This window comes from Lepus europaeus, chromosome 5 (assembly GCF_033115175.1).
Source record: "Lepus europaeus isolate LE1 chromosome 5, mLepTim1.pri, whole genome shotgun sequence".
NCBI lineage: Eukaryota > Metazoa > Chordata > Mammalia > Lagomorpha > Leporidae > Lepus > Lepus europaeus.
The window spans coordinates 79,577,987-79,590,252 of record NC_084831.1 but is presented as its reverse complement, the minus strand read 5'-3'; the positions used below and the strand labels follow the sequence as shown (position 1 = coordinate 79,590,252).

At 37.5% G+C, this 12,266-nt stretch overlaps 1 protein-coding gene across 6 annotated transcripts in view; it reads left to right on the top strand.

Annotated features, from left to right (window-relative positions):
• Window positions 1-12,266, top strand: part of COL24A1 (collagen type XXIV alpha 1 chain) — a 421,092-nt gene that overhangs the window by 77,157 nt on the left and 331,669 nt on the right. For all 6 annotated transcript variants that reach the window (XM_062191650.1, XM_062191653.1, XM_062191654.1 and 3 more), the window contains exons 9-10: window positions 3,887-3,931; window positions 10,892-10,945. In XM_062191650.1, coding sequence (XP_062047634.1) covers window positions 3,887-3,931; window positions 10,892-10,945 — 99 coding nt within the window. The remainder of the gene's footprint in view (window positions 1-3,886; window positions 3,932-10,891; window positions 10,946-12,266) is intronic.

The following is a 12,266-nucleotide window of genomic DNA, read 5'->3' as shown; positions in this document are numbered from 1 at the left end:
CTAAGTGAAGGCACCCTGTTGACTTCCGTTACCTAGCTGGCCTGAACAGAAGGTAGGAGGCATCACTAAAAGGAGATTTACAGTTCTGCCTACAGTGTACTGGCCCTAGGCTGTTCCCTCAACAGTGGTGGTTACTTTGGAAGCTGGGCAGAGTTAAGGACTTTTTAGTTTACAGCCAACAGTCTGCAGCTCTAGCCTGAGAGTCCTTTGACTCCAGGGCAGATCTGTTTCCAGTGACCCAGCCCTTGGCTGGCAGAACTGACGTGGCTCTTCATGACTGCTGTCTGTCCAAAGCCCTGGCTTTCCACATTGAAAACCAATGCCAATTTTGGGTGGATGGCCTGCTGGGTCTCCTTATGGCAAATCACTGTATAAAGCTCTTATTAATTGGCCTGCCCCCTATCCTTACATTGCTACTGCTGCCTGACTTGCTCCTTTTCCTCCTGGTTTCTGTTAAAGTAGACCATAAAGGTAGCCTTTCATGTTAGCCAGCAGGGTGCTCAGTCCCATCCCTAATCTTTGGTAGCCTGAGCTAGAAATCTATAGTCACAGGCATGTTCTGACTGTGTTCTTTCTGTGAGGTAAGATGATGCCCCTGAGGAGAGCTATGTCCTCACTTTAAGATCAAACATGAAGACCACCTCATGGAAACTGTCTATAATTTTGAAGTCATTAGTAAAACTTTTATCTCTCCCTTAGTTTGGTTTGAAAGGGAGTTTTTGCTTATTTACTGTGTCCATGGCAAAGTAAATCTAGCTGTGCTGCATCCATCTTTTTTGTTATTTTACTTCTTCTCTGAACAACTTCGTCAGCATAATTTCTGCTTGTTCTCAGTTTTTACTTGTAATTTGACTTTTTTATAGCATCTCAATGCCTGTATTCTTCCTCTTAACCATTCTTTGTGAATCTTTTCCAATGCTAAGTCCCTTAATTTTTCTCTTGTTATTAATATTTAAACTTAATGTTTTGTTTTTTTTTTTTTAAAAAGAGACTTTGGTTGGCCCACATGGTCTTTATTTAGGCAAAAGTCTTCATTCCAAGTGACCTTATTAGAGTACTAGCCAGACTTTCTGTTATCCTTTGAGTCAAGCCCCACCTCAGAGTAGTGAGTTATGAAGGACAGACTAGACTGTGTGATGCTGTCACCTTATCAGAATTCTGAATTAAAAAGAAACCTTCAAAGAGAATATTACATGCAGAAGATACTATGGTACAATGATGAAGTTCGCTATTATAAAATTCTGTGAGTAAAGTAAACTTAAAAGTTATAGCACCACTGCATTCTGTTTCAGTGTAGGTTAGGAGGAAAGAAGCCGTGATCAGAAAAACAGGTAGTGCTCAAAGAAATTTAAATATATAGCTAGACTCAGGGGTTCACAGAAATAAAATAAGTGAATAGGTAGACACTTTCTTAAAAAGGGAAAGTGCAGTAATCTCATGGCAGAGAATTCCTCTGACCTATGTGCCTCTTAACCTGGCTTCCCAGTTCTCATCTTCCACCACTCTCCAGGAAACGTCTAGTTTCTTCCCTCCTAAAGTTGCTACTCCATCCCCAAAAGTGACTGTTGTAAGGCCAAGGATGTTTCAAATCTCCTATTATAAAGAATGAAAAAAAACTTAGCTTTGTGGCTATTTTTATGTGTGTATTCTTGTGTGAATATTTGGAGAACTGAGCACAATAGATCTCATATTTTGAAGTTAGGCTAACTTTCAGTTTTCTTAAAAAATATATAAATTTGGACTGTAATTGAGTTAAAACACCATCAGATGCTTTTGGTAAAGGTGTAACTTTGATAATAGCTGATTGATGAAGTACAAATCACCTGTTGATTTATCTTGGTTTTCTATGATCAATAATTTTGAACATAGTAATGATATTCAGGATGGGTTGTATCTGAGTTTGAGACAATTTTAGGTATATAAAATAAATAGAAAGGTAGGTTCCTCAGTGCTGGATAAATCTATCAAACTAACATGATTCTGCATGATTTTTTGTAGTAGCTCAATGAAGTTAATTTGTCTCCTTCTTCCCTATCTTCCCTTCTTTCTCATGGCTGCTTTCCTGATCTTTTGCTAATAGCATAATACAATGGCTGGGCTCCCAGGAATGGGCTTTTCCTTTTCCCTCTAGTTATTACCATCTGTTACTTACTTGTTTCTAATATGCTATACCAATAATACAAAAATCCTTGCCCCTGGATCTACTTTCTTAATTTTTCTTTGTTTCCCAAGAGATTTCTATTTAAATGTTTACTGTTGCTCTAAGTTTAATATCTCAAAAGTTACTGAAACCATGCCTAATTTTTCAAAGAGGTAACTCATCAAATTTTCTCATTGTCTTACCAGGGAATCATTTCTTTCCCTATTCCATTTATCCAAACTCATCTCTTCTGATGAAACTTCAGTGACTAATCATAAATGATTATTTCATCCTAAATATGGCATATTCTGAAAACCTGAAAGCTTATCTTCAGCTTGTAGTATATTAACTAGGAGATTTTAATATTTATAAACTATGATTTATTTCTGACTTTTGAGTTAAACAAGAATACTTCAAATAGTTCATTGAAAATGGAATTAAAAGATAAGTCTATTTTGGAACAAAATTTTTTGAATTTCATGCATGCATAATTTCAAAATCATATTTTTCAAGAATTTGTGAAGATTCCTAAATACATAGATTTCAAATTTTTTGCATCAACATGAACTTATCATTTAATTCCATTCTCCATGAAATTTTTGAGGTATCCTTATATTTTTTTTTAAAATCTCATGAGGCTCTAAAAAATGGAACTTTTTCTTTCTGTTTTGTATGTATACAATCTTACAGTAAACAATAGGTCAATTCACTGATTGTTAATTACAAATATCCAAATAATCACCAAAGTCTTCCTTTTTTCTTTCATCCTTTCTTTAAGCTTCCTTCATTTTGCTTCTAGAAGAAGATCCTTCTAGAGAAAAAAGGATATTATTGATTTTATAATTTGGGTGTTGATGAGAGATTATGATGTGATTTTGGTTCTATTATTTGGAAAACATTTTTTGTTATAAATTCTCAAGACAGCTTATTAGAACCTTTGGGTGAACACATGAGCATCCTCATTCATTTGAGCTAGCTCATTCATGGAGTGTTATGATATTAGGGAAACTGCCTGGATATGGTCCAGTTTTTCAATCATTACAAGCAGACTGTGGCTGAAGGCATTTTGTCTCAGCAATATTGAAATAAACTAACTTTAAGAAAGCTTCAGATATGGCCGGCGCCGTGCTTAACAGGCTAATCCTCCGCCTTGCGGCGCCATCACACCGGGTTCTAGTCCCGGTTGGGGCACTGGATTCTATCCCAGTTGCCCCTCTTCCAGGCCAGCTCTCTGCTATGGCCCGGGAAGGCAGTGGAGGATGGCCCAAGTGCTTGGGCCCTGGACCCGCAAGGGAGACCAGGAGAGACACCTGGCTCCTGGCTTCGGATCAGCGCAATGAGCCGGCCGCAGCGGCCATTGGAGGGTGAACCAATGGCAAAAAGGAAGACCTTTCTCTCTGTCTCTTTCTCTCACTATCCACTCTGCCTGTCAAAAAAAAAAAAAAAAAAGAAAGCTTCAGATATGAACCTTTTATAAAAGGATGCTGTTTTTTATTAAATGCTATGCTATAATTTTAGTTAAGAATAACAAATCATTCAAATAATATTCAAAATAAGGCATTAATAAGAATTAATATATTAGTAAAATTAATATTAAATAAAAGATTAGTAAGAGATTAGTAAGGATTAAATTATATTGGTGGGGAAGCCATATTTGTGATAAAAAGCAACAGACAACCTGCATTTACTTACTTGGCTTCTGTAAGTGTACTTTTCATAGCATATCTTCACCTTTTCTTCTTGCAGGGTGCCAAAGGATACCCGGGGCTCCCAGGCCTCCAAGGTGAACAAGTAAGTGCCTCCACCATGTGTCCTACATCTTGTCCAGTGAAAAAGACACGGATTAAGGAATCCTCTTAAGGGATGATTTCCCCTTACTTTTAGCATGTTTCTTCACAGTAATTTCCACTCTGATTAGTACAGGGTAATCTTAATTTATTAGCTGTGAATTTTTAAAAATACATATGTAACAGATAATGTCACTATCATTCACCCTCACTATTTGCCTAACATGTTTCAGAACAGTAGTTCTTAAACTTCTGAAGTTCACAGGCCCCTTTCAGAATCTCATAAATGCCTTGAATTCTTTCTTAGAAAATATATGTAGTGACTTCAGAAAGTTCACAGAAAGTGGAATTAAGACATAAGTCTATTTTAGTGCCTAAAAAGAATGAAAACCCTACATAGTTTTTTCATGATATACATTTTCCATGAACTTTTTGACGACAGTTCATTTGAATGGATTTCAAAATTTTTCCACCTAAATTAACAACTTTCGTCCCATTTTCCATGAACTCTTTTAAACATAATCACACCTCTGACATTTTCTGCAGTTTCAGGGGCTTCCCTGTGTACTAAAGCCTAATTCATAACTGTTAGTTCTCTGACCTTGCAAGGGAAATGTAAGTCAATTTCAATTACAACCTAAGTTAAAAGGTATACATATTGTTATCCATAATATATATACACAGCATTTGTAAGTCAAAATAGTTTTTGAACTATTTAGTTTTCGATCATGTTATTGTTTCTTTCTTCCCAGGAATATATCATTATATAATAGGAAAAAAAATGAAGTCATATATCTTGTTTCCAATGAAATATGTAGTAGGCCAGTTTGAATAAAGCAATGGAAATGGTAGGGGATTAGAGATTGACCAAGGTGATGGATACCATTGTTAAAGATTCTGCAGAGATCATCAGGAAGACCTAAAGGAAGCTTCAGGAAGAAATGTGATGGACAGTCACTGAGGGAAATACAGAAATTCAGACACAAAGCCAGTTTTCTCATATTCATGTTGAGTGTATACTCTCTTCAGTCACTGAGGGACAAATTTTGAAGACTAGCAATTGCTAGACTTGGCAAGCAAAGCAATATATGTACTGGTAACAGGTGCACTCTTGGTTTCCTGAAGATCAAACAGGTGCTGAGAAGCATTTGGGCATATATGGGGGGGAAATGAGAAGGATGGTAGGGATTATTACCTAGGAAGAAAAAAAATACCTGTAATACTGCTTTAACAGAAATGATTGGATTCCAGTGAAAGAAAACTCATACCTTGCAAATAAGTTAAATATTCATCATGTGTCAGAACTGATCCAATTTCAACAACTGTTCTAGTTCTGTTAGTATAGTGAGTACGCTTTTGGCAGAGTTTTAGAAATTTCAAATCAGTTTTAAGGATTGGAAAATGTATTGTGCAGTGAGCTGTTTCTATTCCATTTGTTTCCAGAAAACAAGTTGCAAAATATGTGTTAACTTTGTGAAACTAAAATAATTTTATATTTTAACTGTGAAAACTCTGTGCATGATTGATTTGCAGAAAATTTGAAAATATTTCTAAACTGGTCAGCAAACAGGAGTGTAGTAAGAGCTGCCATTTATTAAGCCCTTATTATTTGCCAGACTGTAGTTGTATTGCTTCAACTTATAGTAGTATTACTATTTCCTCAGTATTTCATATATATTACAAATATAATGCTTAGCAACACTAATATGTACTTAAACTCATTCCTACACATCATTCTGTGTTTGCCCAACAATAATCCTGAGACCTAGGTATTATTAATTTTTAATTCTGTGTTTCTGTGAGAAACACAGAAGGGACAGGATCCATAGTAGCAGGATTGAGATTCTGAATGAAGTCTGTGACTCATAGCCAGTAATTTAATGCTTAGAGTAAGAAGTGAGGTTGAGGAAGGCTTCCTAATTTCCTGTTCCTAATTTCTCAAGGGACTGATAATAGAACTGTATCTCCATTCCTCCGTCCAATCTACACCTTTGAGGGAGCCAACTTTTTTCTTTTCTTTCTTTTCTTTTTAGTGCAGAATGAATTGAGTGATGGTGTTTGGAGTTTCCTTTGAGATTCTGTGGTTGTTGGCAATTATTTCAGGGTGTGGTTGTCTCAGACTATGTTTATATAAAGACCATGCAGAAGGCTTTTTTGTTTACTTCGTTTACTGCTATTCTAGCATGAGAGAGCTTAGACATCCAGTGGAATTCTTTGGTGTCTTTCTTTGTGCAGCTGGAATGTGTTAGATCTCTGTTGTTTTTACACCCTCTGAAAGTCCATTCAAAATCAGATTTCACTTATGTCTTAAAACCAATTTGCTTCTTTATAAGATCAGTTCATCTCATTTGGCTAGGAAAAGAATGAGACAGGGATGGTTTTTGGCATTGGATAATGATCTACAGAATAAAATTAGCCTTTTGAGTTTGTTTCACTCCTTTCTATTGGCATACTCGGTTACAAGGTTTTGTGACTAGATGCAAGGCTCCATATTTTGGAACTGTAAAGGGCATAAAGGAAGGTAGTTGTAAATATACTGGAGCAAATCTCATAATTAGAAGGCTTTTCACGGTATGCTATTAGAAGTAATTTGTACTTCTTATCCACACTAGGAAGGCAGCCCTGAATGGCACTCTCTGGAATTAGACTTGCTGATTTAAATCATGGCTTCTTACTTACTAGCTGAGTAACCTTTAACTGAAGACTTCAACATTTTTGTCTCAGTTTTTCTCATCTGTAGAATAAGGGTAATGAAATGTACATTGTAGAATATTTGAGCAAATTGAATAAGATATTATATACAAAATAGCTGACAGGTGAGTGGTACCTAGTATGTGGTATGTGCTCAGTAAATGCTATAGGTATACAATATAAACTGATAAGGTAGTATGTAAAATACAAACATGGTTTCTGAAAATCATAGAATATAATCTCTGCAAATGTGGCCAAGAATTTCTTTATTCTGTAATCCTCAGAAGATCACAAGTTATTCAAATTTTGTTAAATTGCCCAATGTCATAATATCTCAATTTTTCTAGTTTTTTCAAATATAGAATGACAAAAATAGATCTTTATAACAGATATAAAGCAGAAATAAAGTACTCAGCATATAAAAAAGTTCCCAGTAAATGATAATTATTGGGTCAAGCAAAAGAAGAGGAGATTGACATTGGGTGTGGCTCCACACACTCCCTTAGTTGCCTAAAGCAGGTCATTGCAGTGGGAACTGTGCTCATAGTAAGGACTATGCAAATCATTTGTGCAATTCATATGGTTGCACAGATGAGTGTTGAACAAACTGGCGGCTAACACCGGGTCATTGATCAGCTTGGAGGAGAGGATGTGAGGGTGTGATCACACCAACAGAGAGTGACCATTCCCCCCCACCTTCAGTTAATGAGAGGAGATCTAACATGCCTAACATGAATGTTACCCTGGATACTCACCTCACCCTGGAGTATTGACCAGAGATCCCTGGCCATAGCCACCACAAACCTCTTGGTATTCAGTGAAATGCAGGCATTCCACAAAGCCACAGTTAAAAGCCATCAGAGGAATATTCAAAGTTAAAAGACATCAGAGGAAAAAAACAATAATCAACTCCACAAATGCCTAAAAGTAAATGCAGAAATTCAACAAACAAGAATAAGGAAGACACCATGAATCCCCATACAAAGGAGCACAACAGCATTTCGATATTAGAAAGTAAAGATGAAGAGATTGAGGAAATGCCAGAAATGGAATTAAAAAAATTAATTGTAGCAATCAGAAGCAAATCCACAAACTGAAGACAACCATACATGACATGAATGAAAATTTTCCCCATGTAACTGAGATTTTAAGGAGAAATCAGAATGAAATGTTAGAAATAAAGAATTCAATAATCAAAAATGTGGTGGAATTTCTTAAGAGCAGACTTGGTGAGGCAGAAAAAGAGTATCTGAAAGAGAAAACTAATCTTTGGAAATCATATAGTCAGACCAAAAAAAAAAAGAAGAAGAAGAAGAAATTAGAAAACTTAAAAGCAGTGTTGGAGGCTTATAGGGTACTATCACATAACCCAACATATGAGTCTTAGGAATTCCTGAAGATTAGAAAGAGAAAATGGATTAGTAGGCCTTTTTTGAAGTGATTACAGAAAACTTCTCCAATTTGGAAAAAGAAAAGGGCATCTAAGTAGAGGAAGCACATACATCTCCTAACAGACTGCCAGAAAAGATCTTCAGCACGACACAGTGTAGTCAAAATTCCTACAGTAAAATATAAAGAAAAGAAGAAAAGATTCTAAAACATGCATAAGAGGAATGTCCAATTACTTTCAGAGGATCTCCAACTAGACTCACAGGTAGCTTCTCATCAGAAAACTTACAGGCTAGAAGAGAATGGCAAGATATAGTAAAAGTCTTAAAAGTAAAAAAACCATAAACCCAGAACAGTGTACCCTGCAAAGCTCTCATTTATATGAGTGAAGGTGAAATAAAGACCTTCCATAACAAACAGAAATCGAAAGTGTTGCCGCTTGCCCAGCCTTACAAAAGGTGCTTCTGTGCTGTACACAGAAAGATAGCCATCATTATGAAAAATTGGACTGTGAAGCCAGAAAATCCCCCCACTAAAAGTACAAAAGAAATCTGAAATAAGCAGAAGAAATATTTCTGGAAAAATGGCTGGGCCAGATCTTTAATTTTAATTATCAATAGTCACCTTGAATGTAAATGGCCTTAACTCTTCAGTTTTAAAAGATACAGACTGGCTGTATGTATTAAAAAATAAGAACCATCTATTTGCTGCATACAAGAAACACATTTCACCAACAAAGGTAAATGCAGGCTGAAAATGAAAGAATGGAAATAGATATTCCATGCTAACAGAAACCAAAAAGGAGCTGTGTTGCCATCCTAATATCAGACAAAATAGACTTTAACATAAAAACTGTTAAAAGAGGTGAAGAAGAGCACTATGTAATGATTAAGGGATCAATTTAACAGGAAGATGTGACTGTAATAAATGTATAGGTACTCAAGTACAGGGTGCTGGGCTATTTAAAAGAAATGTTAATGGATCTAAAGGGAGACATAGACTCCAATGCAATAGTAACAGGGGATTTCAAAACCCCACTTTCATCAATGGACAGATTAACTAGACAGAGAATTAACAAACAACAGAACTAATCGACACTATGGACCAAATGGACCTAACTGATATCTACAGGACTTTTCACTCCACAGTTGCAGAATACACATTCTTTTTTTTTTTTTTTTTTTTTGACAGGCAGAGTGGACAGTGAGAGAGAGAGAGACAGAGAGAAAGGTCTTCCTTTTGCCGTTGGTTCACCCTCCAATGGCCGCCGCGGTAGGCGCGCTGCGGCCGGCGCACCGCGCTTGTTCCGATGGCAGGAGCCAGGTACTTCTCCTGGTCTCCCATGGGGTGCAGGGCCCAAGCACTTGGGCCATCCTCCACTGCACTCCCTGGCCACAGCAGAGAGCTGGCCTGGAAGAGGGGCAACCGGGACAGGATCGGTGCCCCGACCGGGACTAGAACCCGGTGTGCCGGCGCCGCAAGGCGGAGGATTAGCCTAGTGAGCCGTGGCGCCGGCCAGAATACACATTCTTATAATCAGTGCCTGGAACTTTCTCTAGGATAGACCATATTGTAGGACATAAAGCAAGTCTCAGCAAATTCAAAAAAATCAAAGTCATACCATGCATCTTCTCAGACCATAATGGAATAAAGCTGGAAATTACAACTCAAGAATCTCTACAACATACACAAATACATGGAGACTGAATAACATGCTCCTGAATGAATAGTGGGTCATAGAAAAAATCAAAAAGTTTCTGGAAATAAGCGAAGATGACAGTACATCATATCAAAACTCATGGGAGAGCAGTGTTAAGAGGGAAGTTTATAGAACTCAGTGCCTACATGAAGAAATTGGAAGATACCAAGTCTCTATATCAACTTTCCTTGAACAAACCTTGTTTTAATCAAGAATACAGATTTGTCAATTCCAAATGAATTTACCATCCATGAAAAACGTCAGTTTGAGCTGCTATAAAAGAACACCGTACTAAGCAACAGAAATTTATTCTTTACAATTCTAGAGATGGAAAGTCTGAATCCAGCATGCCACCACAGTTGGATTACGGTAAATGTCTCTTCTGAGTTACACACTGCTGGTGACTTGTGTCCTCACATGGGGAAGAGAGCTAACTGCCTTTCTGGTCTCTTTTTATGATCTCATTAAATCCTTTCTTGGGCAAGCCAACCACATGACCTGATTACCTCCCAGAAGCCCCACCTCCTAATGCTATTATTGTTAGCATTAGGTGAATTTAGGAGATACAAAACATTCACTCCATATCACCCTCCATATTCACTGTGTGAATTTTCGTATAGACTTTTGCCATAGTAAAGGTGTTTGTCACTTCATAGTCATTTACTAAATCAGACATGCTGGAAGGTTAGGTTTATTTTGGAAAGGAATATGAGATTGATTTTAAACTTTACTATCTCTCTTAGCCTTCTGAGGCTTATGCTCAGACATGTAATGAGTAGAATAATTGAGAAAAGAAGAAATTCAATCCAAAATGATATTAAGAAATTATTAAGAATATTAGTAAGAAATTGTTAAAAGATGATTAAGAAATGTACTGGCTTTTCCTCTATATTGAATGTCGTCATTGGTTATGCATCATTTGATTTTTCCAACCTAGATTTGTCATTATTAATGATTAGTGTCTCAATTAGGGCCCTGCATAATCTAATAATTTTATTTCTTTTTATTTATCGATTTTGGCCCATTTTCCTTCAAATAGGTGATTTCATGTGGATAAACTATATGGAGGACTCAGTATTTTCATGAGTCAAAGTTCTTCCAAAATTTGAATATATAAATGCACCAAATATATTTCTTTGGATTTTCTTTACCTTTACTGTACTGAGTTGTTGATTTTAATTTCAGGGAATCCCAGGACTGGCTGGTAATATTGGTTCACCTGGTTACCCTGGCAGGCAGGTGCAGTAACTATATTCACACTTCCCCTTATATGTTCCTCTTCATGAATACATTGTGTTTCTTATTTTGAGAGTTAATATTACAGTGACTGTTGGTTTACTTTTATGTGTTTATTTATTTGAAAGAGCATCAGAGAGAGAGAAAGAGCTTCCATTGGCTGATTCTCTCCCTACATGCCTGCAGCAGTTAGGGCTGGGCCAGACCAAAGCCAGGAATCAGGAACTACATCTTAGTATCGCATAGTTGGCAGGAGGCCATGTGCTTGGGCCGTCCTCTGCTGCCTTCCCAGGTGCGTTAGCAGAAAGCTGGATTGGAAGCAGAACAGTCAGGACTCGAATTGGCATTCCAATGTGAGATGGCAGTGTCACAAGCGGTTGCTTAACCTCCTGCACCACAACACCAACCCCAGTTAGTTTACTTTTATTAAGTAGAGAAATAATTTCAAAATCAAAGTTGCAAAAATCCCTCAAAAATTTTACTGTGAAAAATTTTGTTTACCATGATAGACTTTTAGATACATTTGATGATTATAGTGGAACCTTCAAAATTGAAATGCTTAGGGCCAGACATCAGCCTAGCAGTTAAGAGAGCCACCTGCCACATCTGAGTTGCACAGCTCTGGTTCCTGGCTCCAGCTTCACTTGGAGGTGTTGGTGATGGCTCAAGTAATTTGGTTCTGCCACCCATGCAGAAGACCTGAATTTCATTCCAGCTCCTGGCTTCTAACCCAACTCAGCCATTGTGGGCATTTTGAGACTGAGCCAGCACAGGAAAACTGTCTTCATCTCTCTTTTTCTTCCTCTCTGCCTCTCAAAAACATCAATAAAACTAAAACAGTATTAATATTGCTAAAGATCTAATAAGATTTTTTTAAAGATTTATTTATTTATTTGAAAGTCAGAGGTACACAGAGAAGGAGAGACAGAGAGAGAGAGAGAGAGAGAGAGAGAGAGAGAAGGAAAGAGGGAGGTCTTCCATCCACTGGTTCACTCCCCAATTGGCCATAATGGCCAGAGCTATGCCGTTCCAAAGCCAGGAACCAGGAGCTTCTTCCAGGCCTCCCACGCAGGTGCAGGGGCCCAAGGACTTGGGCCATCTTCTACTGCTTTCCCAGGCCATAGCAGAGAGCTGGATTGGAAGTGGAGCAGCCAGGTCTCGAACCGGTGCCCATATGGGATGCCAGCACTGCAGGCGGCGGCCTAACCTGCTATGCCACAGTGCCAGCCCCAATAAGATCTTAAAACAACCCTGATGCTGATTTACAATGACCAATGTAAAGTATTAGTAAGAGTTAAGGTGCTCTGTAATAAGCATCATCCTT